Source organism: Cuculus canorus, chromosome 7 (genome assembly GCF_017976375.1).
Source record: "Cuculus canorus isolate bCucCan1 chromosome 7, bCucCan1.pri, whole genome shotgun sequence".
Lineage (NCBI taxonomy): Eukaryota > Metazoa > Chordata > Aves > Cuculiformes > Cuculidae > Cuculus > Cuculus canorus.
Window position 1 is genome coordinate 18,266,736 of NC_071407.1, and position 22,184 is coordinate 18,288,919.

The 22,184-nt window shown below is 39.3% G+C and overlaps 2 protein-coding genes across 6 annotated transcripts in view; one reads left to right on the forward strand and one right to left on the reverse strand.

Moving 5' to 3' along the window:
• ACTA2 (actin alpha 2, smooth muscle) lies at positions 1–17,623 on the forward strand. 2 transcript variants are annotated; one of them, XM_054072024.1, is made up of 9 exons: positions 1–708; positions 8,905–9,076; positions 10,754–10,882; positions 12,123–12,233; positions 12,731–12,815; positions 12,907–13,068; positions 13,329–13,520; positions 14,492–14,673; positions 15,466–17,623. In XM_054072024.1, the coding sequence occupies exons 2-9, from the start codon at positions 8,948–8,950 to the stop codon at positions 15,607–15,609; spliced, it is 1,134 nt and encodes a 377-aa protein (XP_053927999.1). In that variant the 5' UTR covers positions 1–708; positions 8,905–8,947; the 3' UTR covers positions 15,610–17,623. The 2 variants fall into 2 exon arrangements, with proteins under 2 accessions (XP_053927999.1, XP_009568970.1); XM_009570675.2 differs by lacking the exon at positions 1–708 and adding an exon at positions 6,173–6,311.
• Positions 17,484–22,184, reverse strand: part of STAMBPL1 (STAM binding protein like 1) — a 23,076-nt gene continuing 18,375 nt past the window's right edge. For all 4 annotated transcript variants that reach the window (XM_054072019.1, XM_054072017.1, XM_054072021.1 and 1 more), the window contains 4 exons: positions 21,578–21,715; positions 20,829–20,941; positions 19,190–19,289; positions 17,484–17,623 (listed from right to left, as the gene is read on the reverse strand). In XM_054072019.1, coding sequence (XP_053927994.1) covers positions 17,567–17,623; positions 19,190–19,289; positions 20,829–20,941; positions 21,578–21,715 — 408 coding nt within the window. In that variant the 3' untranslated portion in view covers positions 17,484–17,566. The remainder of the gene's footprint in view (positions 17,624–19,189; positions 19,290–20,828; positions 20,942–21,577; positions 21,716–22,184) is intronic.

Consider the following 22,184-nt stretch of genomic DNA (forward strand, 5'->3'; position numbering starts at 1 on the left):
TCTTGCCATTACATGTTGAAATTTTTGTTAAACTGCCTTTGTTCCTGTTTCAGGAAAATCCCATAAGCACTTCTAGGGGCTAATGAAAATAAATGTTAATTGTTCCAGAGGAACTTTGGCCTTGATGGATCCAGGCTATCCAAACCTGCTGCATTGTGTATGCCCAACATTACTGCTGGCTCCTTTCACACCCTCCTGCAATGGCATTGAGATAGCAAGCCCCAAGCTGCTTTGCAATCATTTCAATTGACATCTGACTTTTTCCTGCTACAGAAAATGCACACATATTAAATATGTTTGCATTTGCAACATTATTTTTGACAATTCCATATAACAGCAGATATTTCCATATAATAGCACACCAATTAAAAATGTGTGTTTCCTCTTTATCCTAAGGTATTTTTTAGAGTATGTGGTCACTTTAGTCATATCAGTTGTAGATTACCCCTTGTATTTTTTGTGCATTCTTCAGTTTATTGAAATGTAATGCTTGTTCCTTCACTGTGATACAGTGGTTCTCATGGAGGTTTAAAAAACCACTTCAGTTGTGCTCTCAGGAGTTGTTTGTTTATAGGTTGCACTGAGTGGCTCAAGGAGAGGAAGTTACAGCAGAGCCATGGGTCCTTGTCCTGCCCAGGAGCGACACCTAACTGCCCCTAGCACGCCAAGCCCAGGTGCCAGGAGAAAGGGGCTGGAGGCCAGGGGGAGGTAAGTGCCTTCTTGTTGACATTTGTGATGAGAAGTACTCTGTCATCATCCAGAGCCCACAGGCAAATAAACTGTGTTGGTTGCAAAAAGCAAAACTTCGGCACTACAGAAAATTATTAAATTTAGTAGTGAAAGAAATTACCCTTTAGAGGTCCTTCTCCTTGATGTTTGCTGGAGGGTCAGCCAACCTGGCTGATACAGGCACTTCAGCTTGGGAAGCTGTGTGATACAACTAGGCATGCAATGACTCCATAGTCTTTATCTCTAATAGTCCTATGAAACTTGCTCCCAGTACATTTCTCTGGTGGAAATTATCTGATTTCTCATAATGTGCAAGCTCATCTTGAAACCTTTCTTTTAGTGAGATGATAACAGGATAACCACTTCTGAAAAAGTGGTGGGAACTTTGTCTCCTCGTTGCTGTCAGTCTGGGAATATGTTGGTTGGGGACCTGGAAAGTTATTGTGGAAGAATTAATTCTGTGCTCCGCTTGCCCTACGCACATGCTGCATAGACTTCAGGACTATGGTCTACTGACTAAGGACTACAGGTCTTGTCTTTCACAGTGACATGGTGAGAAGATTTCATTTACATATTGACAAATTTAGATAGCACTTTACTGGAGAGTGTCTGATAATTGTCTGAGGGAATCTGTTCTCTCTTAGCTCTTAGAAGATACACCAATGTAACATTATCATGAAGCCTTGTCTACAGTGTCACTTAGGACAGATATGGCTGCATGAACTCTGAATAAGCTACTAAGGTTCTACTAAGAGTTTACACACAGTGGGGCCTTGCCCAGTGCCTGGGCAAGGGATCTCTTGTGTATTTGCAGCTCTTGGTATCAAGACAGTGTTCCATTGACTATACTTCTGATATATTTGATGTTTTCTTTGTAACATTAGGCATGTCTTACACCAGCTGTAGCGTGAGCTGCGGGTGCTGCCTTGCAGATAAAACATAAAGCTTGTTTCCACAAAAATCACAGAGGGCAATCTTTCTCCAAAACTATGTGTTTAAGTTAGGCAAATTTATGGAGGTAAAATCTATCTGCTTCTATTACGCATAAAGATATAGATACAGACTCCTGTCTCAAGAAATCCTTACGCTGCACATAAAGAAGCAGAAAGGATATAGGAAGAAAATTATCATTGTAGGCATCCCATTTCTTTCCTAAGCATCTGCTATCAGGAAATCCTAGAGACAGGATACAGAGCTAGATTCGTATCAGCCTGACTCAGCAGGGCTTATTCTTATGTTCTATTTATTTATCTAAGATGGATGGGGAGGGAGCTATTAGCTCATTTTTACGTTGAATATGTTCCTTTGATTTTGAATGAGGGGTAACTTTTCCTAACATGACCATAGAGAAAGATACCTTGTGAAGGTAGAAGATGAAGTTTGTAAATTAACATCACCCCACTCAAGAGCTTCAAGGCGCAGACACTATATCCTCTAGCTCTTGAATAGCTTTGGCACAACTATTTTCCAGATTTTTTAGGTTGGAAACTGCTATATTTGAGATTGAATAGAGCCGTTTTGTCTTAGTTGTTAGAAAGAGACCAGTCCAAGAGCCTGACTATCATAGAGAAGGCTAGTGTATGGGTCTGACAGATTATGGCTGATCTGATACTTTACAGATACGTACTGTGTGACAGCTGCAATGAATCAGGTTAATAGAAGGACTTTCTGCTCCCTAAAGCTTACTTATTCCTGCCTTTCTCAAAAGTGGGGGTGGGGAACTGTAAAGCCTATCAATGAGATAGAGGAGAGGGCCTGAAGCCAGATGAACCAAAACATTTGGAGATTCTGCTAATGCTATGAAGATGAAAGGAATCCCCAAATAAAAAGGAGCCAGAGACATATTTAGCAGAGCCTCATTCCTAAACAGCCAATTGGTTGTAGGCAGGAAGGTCTCCATGCATGTCTGAGAAGTTGTTTTCCCTTATAAAGTAATGGCTTGTAATGAGTAAAGAGGTTACTTTACTCCTAGTTTTCTATAGCAGTTGGGATAAGACTGTAGCTTCCGCCTTCCTTTACCAAAAAAGTATGGCATCTACGAGATGGTGTGTGGTCTCTGAGCTGGCATACTTCAGGCCAGCTGAAGCCCATTTCCAAGGTATGGTGGCTATACAGCTTCTGCTGTTGCGGAGTCTCTAGCACATTTTCTGTCCATACAACAATCTGCACAATTTAGTGAAAACCAAAGAACTTTACTTAAGGAGCATACAGCTAAGATTTTGTACTGATATCTTGAAAGATGTTTGAAGTAAATAGGAAAGTTTTGCTAGTATCACTATAAAGAGAACAGGGAGAAGGGTATGAAAGAAGGAGGCAAAATTATTTTTTCTGCTTATTTTCCTTTCTCTGATCATACTCTGAACATGTTGCTGTGACAGAGACTGCAAAAGGGTATAGTGTGGACAAACAGAGAAGTTCTCAGGGGAAGCCAAATAAAACCCATATTTTTTGGCTATGGATACAATGAAAGAACTAAAAACTCAGGGCACAGATACACTTAGCAAATTGTTCTGTGGCAGCTTCAATACGAATCAGCTGAGTAAGTACTGAGAAACAGGCAGCAGAAAGTAGTGGTGGAAGTGGCCTTCAGAAGAGAAGCTAAACTACTTTCAGGGATGGTGTTCTCTTTCTTTTAAAAAAATAAGTATCTGGGCTAAGCTGGTACATGTCCATAGAGGAATGTTCAGAGGTTAGATCCCTAGCATTTAGGCTTGTTTTTCAGGAGACTTCTTCTGTTTGGTTCTCTTTAGGTTCTTATTCCTGTCTCATGCCAAGTACAGCTCCCCTTTTCCCCTCTGGCAATGACCTATATTACTGAGAAGAAAGGTGTAAACTACTAATGTAATTTTTTTCCCCATGTGTTTTTATCTGTAGTAATACCTATGTGATCATAACTCAAGCATGCAGTCACTGAAAAGGAAAATACTTACACTCTATCTGAAGCCGGATTGACCTAACTTCCTTGCATAGTTCACCTGTTCACTTGCCTTCCTTCCTGCCCTCAGACTTTCCATAATGTAATGCCCCAGGGATGAGCTCCGTACTGAGCTCTGGCTCTCCATTGTGTGCTGGAGGCATAGTTGTGTAGCATACCTACATTTTTGCTGTGCTGTTCCTGTGTATCCATCCATACTACTCAGTCACTCTATGGGCTTACTTCTCCCTTCTAGTCTGTATAGCCTTGTGTCTATCAAATATCCTTCACATAGTAGGACAACTGATGTTTCTTCTTTATCGCCTTATCAACAACTGCCTGCTCTGAATAAGATTCTGTATCAGCCGTATCTTTTTCATGAGCACCCTGAAAGCTGAAATTCCCATACCTTTGGTGTCCAAGGTAGGCAAGGTTATGTGTGGTCCTCACATAAATAACCATTCCTCATAGCAGCCAAGGGGCTGCTGCTGCCCCCATTTAACCACTGGTAATTTTGTTACACTCCAGGCTAAGTTTATAGGAACTGTGATGAAGCTTAGCAGAGATTCAAAGGCGTCTGTGGCATCTGCGTGGCCACTGCCTACTGTACTATCCAGTTCTACCAAAGAGCTGTTTACTTGGCTCTTCAATCTTGTATGTGGTTCATCCACTAGAGCATCATCACCAGTAAGCTTTTTTGGGAGCGTAAACCTCTTCTCATTGAGGTGGAGATTTTGAATTCTTTTGGGTATTTGTCCTATATTGGTATTTCCAAGAAGAATGATGCTTCTGAAAATCTTTGATTATATTTCCTCCAGTCTAGGAGCTAATTGATGTTTGTATCAAAATCAGACATGATACTGTGGTGAAGGGTTCTGCTGTGTGAAATTCTCCTTCCTTTCGGCCTCAGTTTTGTGATCTCATACCATATGTTCTATGGGAGGTACATAATTTTTGTCATCTGTGTTTTTGAGTGTTGTTTGAAAACAAAGAATGTGGTTTTGGCTGTCCTTTGAGTGTCAGTTGGAGATACATAAAAAAAGGGTCTGTTTACATCCTGTGTTCTAGGTGTAGGTTTCTTACCTTGGTGGTTTTTTTTTTCTCTCTCTCTCTTTTTTTTTTTTTTTTTTAAAGTATCTCTTATCTTTTGCCCTGGTGCTGGAAGTGAAATAATAAATAGCTTTTGCATGGCTCATGTTCCAACACTTGTTAGCTTCTGTTTCTGACCCTCAGAGGGAGTTGCATTCCTTAAAAGTTCCTTTCCTTAAAAGTTAAATTCCTTTTGGTCTTCAGTCCATAATTCTGCCTATCTGCTATCTCTACTAGTGGCCTAATCCTTAAAATCTCTACATCAGAAAAATTCCTCCTGCAGTTACATGGGAGATTTTCTTGCATTAAGACTACTCAATTAGGCAGCAAACATTCTGTAAGCAAACACATGGTACACCTTCTCGTTGTAACAAGACTTAACAAAGCAGGGATCTTACCTGAATTCTCACATCTTGGTTTGTGTGCGCAGAACAGTTTTGAATTCGTAATGAAGTTTCATTTGTATTTGTAATAGTATTGGAGTTTAGAGATGCTGGGTTCTGGTCTTTAGTACAAACTTAATGACAAAATGTTACTGACTGTGAAAGGCCTGCTTCGCTAGAATCAACTTGTCCAGAGAACAGCTGGCTTCAGCTGTAAAACTCCAGCCCTGTGCTGAAAATAACTTGTACAGTGAGAATCCTTGCTTTATTTGCTAAAAATATGTTCAAGAGAGAAGCTAGATGAGAGTTATAAAATGTAACAACTTTATTATGAACAATTTGAGATGAGTTTACAACAGGTCCAGACTTGCGGCCATCAGTGGAGTCGCACTAGGGCAAAGTTAGACCACAGGTCTATGCGTTTTGAAAATAAACTGATAGAGAGAAACACATTCTAACTCATTGCAGTCCAGAGGGGATCATAACAATTTTTTGACAGAATATTTTCACAGCCTTCAAAAGTTTCACTATGAACCCTATACAACAGCAGGTACTTTCTTCCACTATGCTTAAATCTATGAGCAATATTTAGCATACAAGCAAAATTCCAACCTTTTAAAGAGACTTTGGAGCAAAATTCAGCACTCTTTAGCTTGCCAGATTTTTTTTCTTTTTTTTTTCTTTTGTTCTTTTTTTTTTTTTTTTTTTCAAAATCCTTAATGAAAGCAAAGTGTTTCTTTAAAAACATGTTCCCTGTTATAAATGACTGCTCTTCCAAGTTATCTCTCTGCCTTTTGGGTGTTACAATGGTGACCTGGACCTGTCTTCTTTGAACATGTGCTCCTCCTGCCAGAAGGTGACTATTGCAGATACACTCCATCTCTCTGCTTTTTAGTAACTCTCCTGAAGTTTTAAAGTGTTTATCTTAAACAGCTGAAAGTCTCCTCCTGTTTCATGAGCTCTACTCTGGAATGCAGTGGAAGAGACCCAGGGCCTGTGGCCACCCAGATTAGAGGTTTTTGTACTAAGGTCCCTATATGGTTTTGTTAGAGACTTCAGCTCTGTCTCTGTCTGTTTCTGCTCCTTGTTTGGGAGGTTAGTGGGAGGAGAAGAGCTGAAGGGGCTATAAAACCTCAGAGCTTCAGATACAGAGTGCACCATCCCAGAGCAGCTATCCCCAGCCAAGCACTGTCAGGGTAAGTGGCACTGAACCAATAGCATAATTTACAGATTGCTGGAGGACATAAAAAATGTCAAATGGAAGCTATTCAGGAGGATGTACTGCTGTGCTGTGGTTTGCTTAAGCAAACTTACTTATTAGAATTGAATAAAATACTTGTAATATCTATACTGAGTTGTTCTTGTTTTATAGCACTTCTGAAAGGGAAATAGAAGTTCTACCTGATGACTGTACTGTTTCTACCAGCAATCCAGCAATAGTATAAAGAAAGAGTCTGTGTAATGTCATGGTTGGAATGATAGCTATAGTCATGTTTAAATGAACCCGGGTGACCCTATGGTATTAGCTTAGTACAGAACAGAGTTCCTGAAGGGGTGAATTTGTCCAGTGTGCAGTAGAGTTTCTCAACAGATTTGCTTCAGTGCTGTTAATTTAATATAAGGTGATGTGAGTGTTTTGGGGAATGTGACTGCAAGAAGAGCTGGAAGTATGCAAAACAGCAGTGTCTAATAGGATAAAATGAGGATGTGTGTCTTTGTCCTTGTCTCTATTTATGTGAAACTACTCTTATGTATAATGCCATACGTTCCATTAAGAGAAAGGCTATGCACAGTATTTCTCGTGGGACTGAAGTTCTCTTAGTAGCTTGTTGTGGAGATTGTGAGGTGATTGATTATCTTTAGATATAAACCAGGTAGAAGAAAGAAACTAAATACTGTGTTAATTACTTGGAAGAAAAATTTCCTTTCTTCCACAGTGCTAAGCAGCATTTGCTGCTCTAAGATGTTACTACTGTATGCCATAGCGGTCCTGAGCTGTAACTCACTGATTGGCAGCAGAGCGCCCTGTCCGAAATCATTCAGCTTTGATTTTTCAAGTTTTCGTGCTTTATTACTAAATATGGTTTCCATTTAGAGTCCACTAAGCTCAGAAATGTAGCCCTTCCTGCCTCCTTCTTTCCCCTCCCCCAAGTGATTTTTGGCATTGCATTAGCTGCATGGGTTTGAGCAAACCCCCTGACCTCAAACTCTGTTCCAAAAACAGACGATGGAAAAGCCTATTTCCTAATTAGGAAATGATTTGTCCAAACCAGTCTGTTCATTCATGTTAGATAACAATTGTGCTCCATTCAGTAAGTGTTTGAATATAAAAAGCCTGTTTTCCCAGGAGTTTAATAAACAAAATTTGCAACCTACTTTCCTTTCCCAATAATAATAATGAAATATCTGGAGTACATCAAGTTAGGATTTCCCTATCCTCGCCTACTCCTGGGAGCAGTGCCCAAGCAGTCTGCAAGGAGTGGGGCTGCAGCTGTCTCATGACTGCCTGGCTGGGGAGAGATGGAAGACCTCACATGAATTTGTGAGAACTGTCTGTGCTTGTTTCATCTGATGTAGAGGCTAAAGAGATTGTGGGCTCCTTTCCTTATCGGCCATGGTTCTTGCTGACTGCATTCCCACTTTGTCCTGTGCTTCCACTATTCCTGTGGTAGGTTTCAGAGACTGTGTACGGAGCCAGCTGGTCTGTGGATGACAGCTGTCTCCTTTAGCTAATAACACACAGCAATTTGTTGAACTCTGCGTGGAAGCCCAGGCTCAGAGATAGCCAAGTGGTTCCCTATCACACTATAAACTATGAGCACATACTTCTTGAGTCCTGGTATTCAGTGCTTGTTTCTGCAATTGACTTTAATACAAAGCCTTCAAAGCATTTTTATTTCCTTTTGCTAGAGGAGGAAACCAGTTTCTTTTTACTGAGACTAGGAGCCAACATAAATTACTCTGCCACTCTACAAAGTCAGTTTATTAGCTCCTTTGAAATGATGACAGACCATATGCTACAGCCTGTTTTTAAAACACATACTGTCCCTGACTCCATTTTACAGGCAGGGTTTTTTTCTGAGTGACTAGAGGAGACCTGGAAAGGTTTGTTTTGTTTTTTTCCTTTTCTTTTTAACTGGGAACATTTCTTCTCTTTTGAAAGGTATCTTTAAAATGTATCTTTAAAAGGCATATTAACACAGTGGGTTAATATCTGCATCAGGAAAAGACCACTAGTAAAATGCCTATAGTATTTAATGTGGCTTGTCTTTGGGAAGTCCAAGACTGGATGGGGAAGGCAGAAGTGCTCTTACCTTTGACAGCTTTCCACGTGTGTCAGGATTTTGTGAGGGTGATAGAGAATTGGGAGAAGTGGTACTGAATCCAATGCAAAGGGATCTTTGGTTTTGCAGTTGTCAGACAAGCATTCTCTTTTACCTCCCACCCACCCCTAGCTGTGGATTTCTGTGACCAAATTTAGATAAACTTCTGCTGCTCTGTGATCTGTCCACGTTACAGAACAAGAAATTTCCTTAGGAATCCTCTGGATAGTCTCTAGATCTCTAGTGCACACAGCCCTCCTGCAGACCTGGTTGAAACCTCTCTTGTTTTCAAACTGAAGCCTGTTCCCTTGTATGGCCGCTCAGGCATTATGATTGCCAAAGCAGTGCCATACCTCTCTTTCCTGGTGCTGGTTGCTTTCATGCAGCTGTCTGTCTTCAAGGGTGGGTCTGCTACCCGAGTACAGTTTGTTTTGTTATTTTAAATTCTTTTCTGCTGTTTTCATAGGGCCATTTTCTGTCTGGACAACCTGAGGACGTGAACATAGAAGATGTGTGAGGAAGAGGACAGCACCGCCCTTGTTTGTGACAATGGGTCAGGGCTCTGTAAAGCTGGCTTTGCTGGGGACGATGCTCCGAGAGCAGTTTTCCCCTCCATTGTGGGTCGTCCCAGGCACCAGGTGATGAACTGTTTTGGTTATTCCACACTGAGTTTGTAGAAGGCTTTGCTGCCCCCTTCCCAGTCCTCTACCCCAGAGCTACCTTATCCTGTGTTTGGGACTAGCCCAGCCCTGGGTCATCCCTATAACACAGCATTTCTAGGCAAAATGAGTCCAGCAGAGCACTCACCTGAGTCAAACAGGTCTCTTGCCTTCTGAGAGGAGTCCTGCTAAGATTTTTCCTTCCTTATATGCCCTCTTCTCCCTGTTCCTGAATTTTAGATTACCCAGAAAACTTGGTGAGTAACACTAGTTTAAAAAAAACCCACAGAAGTCCAACACACAGGTATCTGGGAATTTTGACTGCCCCAAAAGCTGATGATTGGTAATGAATGGAAAACTAAAGGAAGAAATTTTCAGTCAGCTTCCTATTAACCTTCCTGACTCTGTTCATTTAGCTGTATCACAAACAGGCACCTGTCTAGGACAGAGTTTCTTTAGCTTCAAGTTTTACATTTGAGTATATGATGTATTACAGTTGATTTTAATAGTTTGCAAAATACGTATATTATCTGAGCTGTTAAATATAGAGCTTCTGAGCCAGATCATCATTACATGAACAAGAACAGCTTGGCTAGGCCATGACAAACTAATCCTCCTAATTAGTAGGAAATTATTAGAAACACCTAATTGTTTCTATGCCATCTAAGGAACTAGTGAAATCGGAAGAGGTAAACTGGTTGGAAGATGCAGCACTTCATATACCCAGGAAGTACATTTTAAGCTCCTCAAGGCCGAAGAATTGTGCACCTAATGAAGGTGTTTGGACATTAACATAACTGAAACAAAATTCAGCTTCCAGTTTCTGTAGATAGTGTGACCAGTATTAATTGCTCAAAAGCAAGCCATACAGTCACAGTGGAAACAAATACAGCAGATTTCTAGATCCTGTCTTTCCTGATCACATATTATGGATAGCATTACTGCCCTGAACATCTCATAAACTGAAAATCCAGTTTGCTTGTTTCCGAGACAGGGCAGTTAGAGATGCCAAGGCTTGGTGTGTGTAATAACTAAGTTCTGATGAGAGTATTATGCACTCAAAGCATCCTACTGCTATTTATTCCAGTGTTTCTAACTTTAACATAGATGTTACTGTGTATCCAGAGTAGTTTCCAGGTTCATTTCTACAGGATCCATGAAAATGCCTAAAAAGAATCCTGTATCGGTAGATTTAACTTTTCTATCTCTAGTGGCAATATAACAGTGCTTAAAAGGAAGATTTAAAAATGTTGACATTTTTAAGCTCAGCGAAATGTAGTGTATATTGTTCCATCTTGACCCTTAGGTGGCACAACACCAGATTCTACTTTTACTCCACTTTGTTATAGTTTAGCAGACAGTTAATCCCTAAATAGTAACAAAAATTAAAACAACTCTATTTTTCCACTTTATCTTGATGAATTTAATGTTTTACTTGGCTGTTTACTTAAACTGTAGTGGAAACACAAACTCCAGAGTTTTAAGTGAACTAAATTTAATTTTGGAAATTAAAAAACAATGAGTAATTCTCCATTTATTAGTATTCATATTTTGTAACTGATATTAATGGCAACTGGATTTATTTCACAGCTAATTTTCTATCTACTTTGGGACATCTCTCTTTGAGACACTAACTCCATTTGTGTTATTTTATAGGGTGTGATGGTTGGTATGGGTCAAAAAGACAGCTACGTAGGTGACGAGGCTCAAAGCAAGAGAGGAATCCTGACCTTGAAATACCCCATAGAACATGGCATCATTACAAACTGGGATGACATGGAAAAGGTATTTCAGCTTTGAAAAGTTGATGCGTGTGTGTATGACTGGTAAACAGAAATACTTGAACCAAATGTTTACAAGCATACCCACTAGATTTTAGGTGACAGCATCATGCTATCAAGTATGGCTTGACTATGACTTGATAGGAAAGTTATTAACAACAAAGGTTAGCTTTGGGAAAAAAAAAAAATACCCTCAGTTTGCTAGTAAAGGAATGGAATGTAAGAAAGTATCTGTTTCTGCAAAAATGTAAAGCATGTATGTACTTTTGATGTGAAAGGCTCTGTTTACACACATACTTCTTAATGCTTGAAAGATTAGCAGTATTGCAGTGCAATGCATCCATTTTGGAGCCAGTACTTGGATTAAAGGCTTCCAGAACTGTGTTTACAGTTGTAGTCCCTATGGTTGATATAATTTCTAAGATGGTATTTAATATTGTGCTGTGGAGACAGGGCTACTTGGAACAGTTGGGACATCACAACACCATGCAAGTGTGTGGAGCCACACAGGACTGAATGACTCCCATAGTGTGTTTTACTGGGAAAGGCAGCAAAAACTTTGAGATGCCTAACCTATCAACCAGTCTCTAATCGCTAGCAGCTTGAAAATAAGCTTAGAAAACTTTTTGGCCTTTAGAAAGACTCTGGTGGTTTTACCTTTATTAGTGTATCAAGTTCCTCATTGTGGTCCATTTGGCCACAGGTTTTTACAGCTGGTGGGAGTGAGCCATAAGGAGGTGATAAACACAAGTTGACCTTCATCCTTTCAAACCATTGCCTTAATTTCTTTTTATGGATTCCTAGTCTGGCATTTACTAACTAAGAGATGAAACTATTTTCAAGAGACCCATTAACTATTAAGTTTTACTGCATAGGTCTGCACGTGTTCTAGAGTTGTTCTGGAACTGTTTAACTTTCAGTCATTATTGAAATAGCATTGCTTGAACCAAGTCTGTCTTGCTCCATCTTTTCTACTGTAAGAATAACATATTTATTCTCATTAACTTATGTGTCCTTAAAGGGCACGTGTCTTTTACTAGTAGTAAAACCTGAGGATAGTGGTTTTCTTTCTCCAGTTATTTTGGTAACCTCTATGAAGGCAATAAAAACAACTACATGAGAAACATTTCTAGCTTATCCCTAGGGCTGTAAGCAGAGTGCTGGAGCACAATACTTGTCTGGAAGCGATTCTGAGCTGCTGGTTGACAATGTTTCCTTCCTTTGGTTTCTCCCATTGTTCTCAGATCTGGCATCACTCTTTCTATAATGAGCTCCGTGTTGCACCTGAAGAACACCCGACTCTGTTGACTGAAGCACCACTAAATCCCAAAGCCAATCGAGAGAAAATGACTCAGGTAAGCTCACACTGAAGCTGTGGAATACGTCAAACTTTGTGAATTCAGCAGGATGTAAACTTCATCATTTCAGATAGTCATGCTGTCCAGTAGTCTGTCTGTCTTGGTTATGGAAGACTGAAAGTGCACCATGACCACCTGTCATATTTGCTTATTACTACATTTACTTTAGACAGTCAGTGTATCTGCTTCGAATGCGAGTAGTTCAGTCTGTACAGGCTTTGTCATCTTAATCTGCTTTTTTATTCTTAGGCTTATTAAAAAATTATCTTTAATACGTACATGTCTTTCTGTTCACATATTAAAGATATAGGCCAGATACAAGAAGATGTCCCATAGGACAAATATTTTTTAATTTATATTTTTTATTTTCCTTCCTTCATTCCTACCAACCATCAAGAAATACAAAAATCTTGTCTTCTCCTTCTCTTTCAACATGGTGCTTCAACTAAGATAAAATCCCTAGCACTAAGGAAATTATTTTAATTGCATTTCAGATTATGTTTGAGACTTTCAATGTACCAGCCATGTACGTAGCTATTCAAGCCGTTCTGTCACTCTATGCTTCTGGACGTACCACAGGTAGGCCTCTGGGGAACATGGCATAGACATTCAAAATAGTTACGTGTGTTGATATGTACCTGGGACTGAATCACGTGTTATCTTCTCAAAGGGATTGTGCTTGACTCTGGGGATGGTGTCACCCACAATGTGCCAATTTATGAAGGCTATGCCTTGCCACACGCCATCATGCGTCTGGACCTCGCTGGCCGTGATCTGACAGACTACCTCATGAAAATCTTGACAGAACGGGGCTACTCCTTTGTGACCACTGGTAAGGACACACTGCTGACTGAGGAGGAGAGTTCTTTAGTGTGCAATATTTCTAGTGATCTTAGAAGGACTAGCAGTGGTTCTGCAGTTGATTAGACTCAAGAGGGAATCCAACAGGAAAGTCCCCTGCAAGATTACCAGAGCATTTGTTTAAAAACTGGGGAGGGGGAGGTGTTGGAGAAGGAGAATGAAAGGGAACAACCTGTCAACATGTCTTAGTCCTTCCTGAATGCCGTTCTAAAGACTGAATATTCTTGACAGCGGAGCGTGAAATTGTCCGTGACATCAAGGAGAAGCTGTGTTATGTGGCCCTGGACTTTGAAAATGAGATGGCCACTGCTGCCTCTTCCTCCTCTCTGGAAAAAAGCTATGAGCTTCCTGATGGTCAGGTGATCACTATTGGAAATGAACGCTTCCGCTGCCCAGAGACCCTCTTCCAGCCATCTTTCATTGGTAGGTTGAATGATTGCTTTTACCTTGGTGAAATGCACATAAATATCAAGTCTATATTTACTGTTTATTTTCTCCCATTGCTGACTTATTTAGACAAATGCATGAATATGTCCTAGCACCCATTATATAATAATCTTTTAGAACAGTACTAATATTATTGTGGTGGGAAGAACTTCATGTCAAACAATAGGCAAAATGCTTTCGCTAAGTAAACTCTGAATGTTTATTCCTGGCATTGGGCCCATATGCCATTTTGTATGCTGTGCACTTGGTTACTACGAGAAGTATGGCTGCAAAGCCACTTTTCTAAGTAGTATATGGAGTGTAGTTTGACTGTACTTACAGGGAGGTGGTGTGTGGGAAAGCACTACTTTTATTTTTCAAAAATACTGCACCAAATCCTGAATCCATGGTTCATCATATTTGCAGAGCAAAGCAAACACAATGCATGCTAATCAACAGCCATAAAGGGAGACTTGGAACAAGGTCACACAGAAATCCAGTGTCAATTCTGCCTATCAGCAGAATTTCAGCTAAGAAACAGATGAAGTAGTTGCATATTTAGAGGTATTAGGACACATTTTCACTGTTCTGTCTCCCAAGTTGGCTCAATTTAAGAAAAAAAAAAAAAAGAAGAAGAAAAAAGAAAACAAATTATTCCAAGACCATATAAGGAATTCTTAGGACATTTGAGATTGCCTGTAAAAGCCTAGTGGAAACTTTACTATTCCACACCCCCAGCTTTCTTTTTAAGGAGGAGCTGCATGAGTAAAGACTAGAGGAGGGCTGTACACCAAGAAACTCCTTAGCAAATCATTTGGGTAGCTGCAGAATGACTTTTCAGATTTCCACATCTCTGAATGGAAGAGCTTCCAAAAGAGACACTAAAATTCAAGGTGTCATTTCTGAGTTAACAATTTTAAGTCTCTGTACAGAGTTGCTTCCTAAGTGTTCTTCTGTAAATTCCCCAGGCATGGAGTCTGCTGGCATTCATGAAACCACTTACAATAGCATCATGAAGTGCGATATAGACATCAGAAAGGATCTTTACGCCAACAACGTGCTGTCTGGAGGCACTACAATGTACCCAGGTATTGCAGACAGGATGCAGAAGGAAATAACTGCTCTGGCGCCCAGCACCATGAAGATCAAGGTATGATGCAATTATTTGCAAAATATTTGATCTGGCATGTACGAAGTCCTCAAAGGTCTAATGAAACATAGCAACACTTTACAAACTAAGTGCTTTGTACATATCTTGAATCATGCATGTACCTTCTAGCAAATAATCAGTCTGTGGTAACTTCATTGCTGGAAGAAGAGAGCCTTCTCAACTCTCCTTTCCTTGTTCATGGTGAATTCTGAAAACTGCCCCAACGTGGCCAAAGAAAAATAGTGTGGGCCCACCAGCATAAACTTTCTGCTGGCGTTATATGTGAGCTTCCTTTTGGCTGATTTAGATGAGGTAGAGGAGACGCTGGTTTTGTCTTTGGCTCAGAAAATGGGTCTCTAACAAGCCAATCTTCCTCCTGCTGCTTTAAATCTTCTGTTCCTTGCTTTGCAAACATTTTATCAGCTATACCAATCAGAGTGCTCCATTGGTCACTCTTTTTCCCAAGTCCTCCTGGGCTATCATATATTTCCAGAGCCACCATGTCTCCTTTTCTCATAAGCAGTCATGAATACACAAATGCACTACTCTTACTGGGCACACTGACTCAGGCAGAGAAATTGGTGATTTAGATTCAGACTTAAGTAACAACTTTTTAACTTTACTGCTTGCAGCAGTGGCTAATTGTAATGCCAACGATGACACTAGCACATAGATACAATGGTTTTGTCAATATCAAATATCACTGCTTTAATAGTAAACATATTAAATTTAAAACAAATATATTTTATTCACAGTGGACAGTTGTACTCAATGCTTTTATTTCCCAAACAGATCATTGCTCCTCCTGAACGTAAGTACTCCGTCTGGATTGGAGGCTCTATTCTTGCCTCCCTATCTACCTTCCAGCAGATGTGGATCAGCAAACAGGAATATGATGAAGCTGGCCCATCCATTGTTCACCGCAAATGCTTTTAAATTGCTTTATATGTCTCCTTAGTGTATTACTGTGAATGTATTGTGGAAAATACATTCTTATTATTTCATTCCATAAATCCTTCATCATAATTACTTTAATTAATTGGATACTATGTGTTTTATTGGAATAAATTTTAAATATGCTATGAAATTGCTGCTCCTATTTGAACCCCGCCCCTCCCCCAGGCATTTGTTGAGATACCTTTACAGCTGGTTTGCAGCTCTATCTTGTGGCATGAATTTGTTACTACACTATACTGGGCTTAATAGAAAAAGTGGTACCTTTTGCTCAGTGATACCAAAGCTAGCAAATGCTCAGCTATCTGGCTGCACGTTGTCAAAGTTTAGCTTCAGTAAACATTTTAGTCTGCAAACAGTTCTGGGCAGTACCAAAGGAGCATAGCATCTGTTCAATAGCAGCATGAGCATGGGCCGCTCTACTTTGCATCTGCTCTATCCAAAATATTTATTATCTGTCCACACCACTTCTTAATTCACAGCTATCATGTTGAAAAAGCGGTTTGTTTTTTTTTTTTATATATAGTGTGTGGCCCAGAGGTGTATAACATGTATGACAACTCTGTGTGTTTTCTTAAAAAAATGAAACATGTTCCTTTGGGAACATATGTAAACACTAATATTAGATTGAACACATGACTTCCTATCATATGCCCTCAGGATGAGTGCAGCCTATTATTTCTGTCTTGCGATTTCTGGCAAAGTCTAAAGGGTAATTAAGCTGGCTTAATACACTTTCTCTTCAGAACTTTTTTTTTGAGGAGGGGGGAGGCAGGTAATGTAATCAAAGTAGTTAAAATAATTTATACAACTGATATTCAATAGAAGTATATGCATAGAAGCTGAAGCCAGTATTACTGTCTTAGAAGTATATATATAAATGAAGAATTCACTGACGCAGACCTGGAAAAGGTCAGTTCTAAGGAACTTGTGGCAATCTGTGTTCATTAGAGTTCAGGAGAAAGGATACTATTTATTTTTGTTACCTAGTTTCCTGTCTAAACTCAGTAGTTTACCTCACGTGCTTGTTAATTGTTATTTTTAAAAACTGTAAGCTGTTTGCATCAGCACCAGTTATTTACCATGTTTGCATAACCCGTGGGTTCCAGACCTTGTCCAGCTTCTGACTGCTAGCACATGTTTCAAACTTCATTGTACTAACCATATTATTTAAAGCACAGGTCATCTAGGTTCTTGGAAGAGATACTAAATAAACTCTTGTTGGAGCAAATAGTTTTGTATGGTTCTTCCTTCTAACTCTATGTAGATCTTTTTATCTAACTCTAGATAGATCCAGGGCATCACTTTCAGGATAAGAACTTTATGTCAAATAAAAATTTCTACTAGAGGGTTGCTGGAGAAGACACATTTCTCCAGGGGTCTGTGATGCATCTCTGCTATGCCAAGATACGATGTGGGTCAGCTCTCAGGTAAAGGACTTGTATTTTCCTAAGTGTTTTCTGCTTTGTAACTTCGACAGAACTTGAGCTATGCAAGGATGGAACGGGGAAAAGGATGAAAAAAAAGTCACCGAAATGGATTTGACTGTAGTACTTATAATGTAAATTCATTGAAGCAGTGAAGAAGTGTTAACAGCTGGAATTCACGCAAGGCCTATCCCTGTTAAAAATTCTCTCAGAAAGCAGTTGATGCCAACAAATGAGAAAAGAAACGTTATTTATTTTAACACAGTTACTGTTGTTTGAAGTTCATTTTATTGTTGTGTTTTATAGGTGAGATTTGTTTACAGATTAAGGGATAATGTCATTGAACTCCATCTTGACAGAAACCAAGTAACTCCAAAACAGGCTAGAGCAATAAATATCAAACCATTCAATCTAAAATGTATAAATATAAAAGTCATTTCTGAAAATGTAGGAAAAAAGTAATTTTTCTGTTTTGGCCATTTGTGTAGTAACGTCACTACCGTCCATCTGTATCACCTCAGGTCCAGCACAATTATCTTTACGTCTTTCCCGACCACATGGGTACATGGCTGCAGAAGAAGTCAACCCATTACTCACATAAATCAGTTTCAGTAAAATAGCATATAAGGGGTATTCTTTCCTTTTAATTTTCTGAGCCTGCTTAATACTACGCCTATCTATTCATCTTTAATTGTACCTGTCACTGTGCCTAGAAGCAAACCTGATCCCTACAGGTACAGACTGCTGAATAAAGCAAGGACACCACCACAAAATAAGATTTCTAAGGAGGATATTGTTTAGTGCTTATCCAGTAAAACAAATTATAGTTCTGTGCTATCCTTTATGTATTGCAAGATGGAATATCCAAAATGGAGAGGGAGGGTATTGTGTGCTGCATTAGAGCAGGTGCATGGGGAACAGCAGCAAGGAAAGCATTAACTCCTATTTCTGCAATAGCTGCCTATTTTGTCTGCCTAAATGATGGATTTCTTTTAAGCATTTAGGACTTGATTATGTCTTTAGACACAGTCATAACCGAGTAATCCTAACTGAGGTTAGGATTGCCAGTTTCATGAAGCTTCCTGTATTACCCCTGATCTTTTTCCTCCAGGAAATGAGGTTGTGATCTTACTGGTTTTGTTGGAAAACAAATGCGTTTGGGGGATTATACTTGAAAGGATATTTGTGTTTGATATGCAGGCCTAGCACTCTTTCTAAGGTTTATCAGTAAGCTCCAGTGGGCAGTAATGAACTACATCTGTAAAGGACTACTGAAAAAAGCCCATCTGGAACAGAAGTCGTAACTTTTTTCAGAGTTGGACTACCTTCTCAATATCACAGAATCACAGAATATCTCTACAGTCAACAACAAAAGAACAGAACAAAACAAAAGAACCCCAACCTCTCCCACTGAGGAGTCATAAAACAAAGAAGTAATTCCCAATGTCTTTCAACACTACTTCTCTGCATTCAATCATTTTATTTTGAGCTATCAGAGATGCTCTGTATTTGAAGGGAGACCCATTTAAAACCAAAAAATCTTAGTTCTTCAAATGTAAAGATTATTGTCTTCTAGACAACAGTGACATTTCTTATAATTCTGCATGACTATACTGTTCAGCCACATATATAGTATACTATGCTATTAAAATATCAAAACTTATGGTAGTTCCTGCGAAAGTTTTATGAGAAGCAGAGGAAAATTCTGGGCAATGAAGGCTCAATCTAGTTGCACTTTTTAGCAGCTGGGTTGTTCTGTTGGGACGCCACAGTTGAGAGGATGAACTGAATTTCTGCAATCTGAATCTGTTTAAAAACCAAAGAGCTCGGGAATAATACCCATTTGAAACTGCGGCTTTTGCTCCTTCTGAAAGCAGGTAAAAGTGGTGACTGATGGTAATTGCCTGTGGTTATCCACCATTTGAATGGCTGTGTGTAGTGTGTATCTCATGCCTGATACTGACTGCTTAAGCAGAATCCTGATGTCTGCCTTGTTCAGTGAATAAAGGGTAATATATTATTTAAATGTGAGAAAAATCATAAAGAAAGCTAATCTGAAAGACAAGTTTTTTGCTAGCAGTAGAAGTATGGACAAGAATTTGAATAGTCAAAACCATGTTGGATTACATACTTACATAAAATAACCTAGGGTCCTTTGTATGTGGATGGAATCCCTTCTTTTTACAAGCAGAAACTTCTAGCATGCCAGCATTAGTAAGTCTGAAGATGCCAGTGCTGGAAAGTAAAAGACGAAACTACCGTTACATACTGCCCCCATAATACAAGTCCAAGGTTTCACACAGAAAATGGTTAGCTTAACAGAAGGACAACTCATCAGTGACCTTTGATGCACAGGAGCTAAGTCTGGGTTGGATTCTTAAAGATATTTGAAATCAAGGGGAGCTGTATTCCTGTAAAGAAAGAGGTGATGAGGTAAAAGGGGAAAAAAAATGCAGTACATAAAAATGGTGCTATTCCCATCACGTAGGTTAGTCTACTAAGGGATGAGGTTAGTTCATACAGAACAGGTACAAAACAGAAACTTGGGTGTCCTGGATTGTGTTTCACTCACTAAACTCTAGAGGGACAGCTTAAAAGAGAACAGCCTTTAAGCTATGTGTGTAAACAACTAGTGAGGGTACACATACTCCCCAATCATTTAGGTAATCAAGTAATACAAAGCACTAGAAAATGCACTGCTGCGTATGTATGATCAAATACTGAGTTCTGAATAAAAAGTTAGAAGACCCGCCCTTCTGTAAAGACCATCAATACCTCATTACTACAGGACAGCACCTGATCAATAAATGTTACAGATAGGAGCAGCAGATTAGAGTTGGTTACAGTGTATCAGCATAAAATATGAAAGTTTGCAAGACAACAGTTTTGAAAAGGTTATGCAGACGTTGTGCTCCGGGTTATAAAGCCCAGAGCTTGTGCACTTGCCACTCAATCTGTATTTACTGCTCTGCTACCTGGATGGCCTCTACAGGAAGTTAGGCAAGCAGGATGGGTTTCATAGAAGTCATCTACAGGAGCAGAAGGCCAGAAAGAAAGGTTGAAAAAATGCAGTCTAAACAACAGGGTTAGCCCTGGGGCCTTGAAACCTGAGGCACACCAAGGCAGAATCACAAAACTGAAGTTGGAAGGAACTTCTGAAGATTGTGTAGTCCAATCCCCTTGCTATAACAGAATCACCTTGAACAGGCTGCCCAGCACCATGTCCAGTCAGGTTTTGAGTATCTCCAAGGACATCCAGATCTTCACACCCTTTCTGGACAACCTGTTCCATTACAAACCTGCACAGTAATTGGGCAGTTCCAGTTTTTTCCATATACTTATTGTTTGTATTTTATGAAGTGCAAAAATAGGACCTTATTAAAAAAGTGATCTTTATCCCTCTAGTCCCCAAATTACATTTTTAGTATCATCCTGAAGAAATTCACCTAACCTCTCCATTTCCTTCATCAAACAAAGCGAAGACGGGTCTGTGGTAGGGCACTGGCAATGTGGTCTCCAGAAGAACAGCAGAGTATAAAAATAAACGAAATTTAAAGCCTGGGGCTGGGAGGGAGGAGGAAAGAGAAGCCAGAAACAGTACTGTACATTTCAGCTGACTGGAATGCAAATCTAAACAACTTAGAGAAAACAAATTCATGATACAATATTCCTGCCCTTCATACCAGCTGACATGTGCTGTTTGCATTTGATTACATTTTTAGATAAGGAACAGAGGAAAACATCTAAATATTACTTAGAAAAGTTAGAACTCACTCATTATGCTTTGGTGAACAAACAATTGCAATGGCCTCTGGCAACATCAGCTGATAAGCACAATGAGTATGAAGATCAACACTGGATAAGAATGCAGTTTGTGTTGGATGTGTCTACAAAAAGAAAGAGATAACTGAGCATCATGAAATATTTCTTATAAATCAAGGTCAACACACATTCAAGAAGGAAAAATAACTTATAACAAGTGAAAGCATCGGTACTTCCTCGGGTTGATTTCTCATATTCCTATTAACCCAGAGTCTATACTGTCAGAGTGGCTTTTGAGTATGAGGTTTATGGAGGCATTTTCAAAACAAAATGTAAAAGCAATTTTCTGATCATGGGGGAAAAAGGTGGAATAAAGAAACACAAGACAAAGGGAAATGACTTGATTGTCCAAAATCCTTCAGAGTAAAATGAATATAAACAGTACAATGCCCTCCCACCCCAGTTTTGAATACAGTACAAAAATAAATGGCATTCAAAAGTAATAAAATACCCTTAAATTGACATAGACAATAGTCGCACTGGTAAAAGCAAGTCCATTGAGTCAACAGGATGCCTCAATTTCATTAAGAAACACTCATCTGTGGGGAACATTGGTGCTCATTTACATCACTACCATTAGAATTCAGTAAGCAAATTAATTTGGAGTATTCCAGTTATTTTAAATTTGTTGTTTCCAGGGTTTCTTTCACATAGTATGCAGAGCTGATATAGAAAAGCCAGAATCAATGAGTCATACGCACATGGATCCAACCCAAAGTGAGGAGATCATACTGATCCTGAATACCAAATAATTCTTCCACATTCTCCATATCACAGTAGTCTGGTCCTGCAGACTGCTTTGGCACTATTACATGGGTAATAGTAAATTCATTATGTGTCTGTAAATAAAACATTGACTTAGAGTGGAACAAAGGAACTAATGAAGAAATGTTAAATCACAATCTGAAAGATGTCAGCTTATCAGCTAAAACAAAGCAGTATAGCTCCACTGATTCCAGCTATAGTGACTTACTGCACCTAAAAATACACCATAGCTTTTTATCATGAAAACATATAGGAAGTATTAGTAACAACACGACATTGCTAAATTGAAATGTTCACAGAGGCCAGTGTGAAAAGGATGTCCTTTAAAAATATTAAAACCATTTAAAAAGAGATTTGAGAGTATTGTAATTATTTTCTGTGAATTGTGGAATGTCACTACTCTTGCTATTCTTTCTCTTTATACAATTCAAATACAAAGATTTTTTAAAAATTATGTCCAAGTCTATGCCAGCATCACCCATTACATCTTTCCCTGCTCAGAAAGCGTGTTAAGCATTATCTAGGTCAAAGTCTGAAAATCAG

Excerpts from the sequence above, each read along its gene's own strand:
- ACTA2 (XM_054072024.1), top strand. The coding sequence starts at position 8,948 with ATGTGTGAGGAAGAGGACAGCACCGCCCTTGTTTGTGACAATGGGTCA. Across the intron at positions 9,077-10,753 it reads TGGGTCGTCCCAGGCACCAG|GGTGTGATGGTTGGTATGGG; the intron begins GTGATGAACTGT and ends GTTATTTTATAG. Across the intron at positions 13,521-14,491 it reads CTTCCAGCCATCTTTCATTG|GCATGGAGTCTGCTGGCATT; the intron begins GTAGGTTGAATG and ends TAAATTCCCCAG.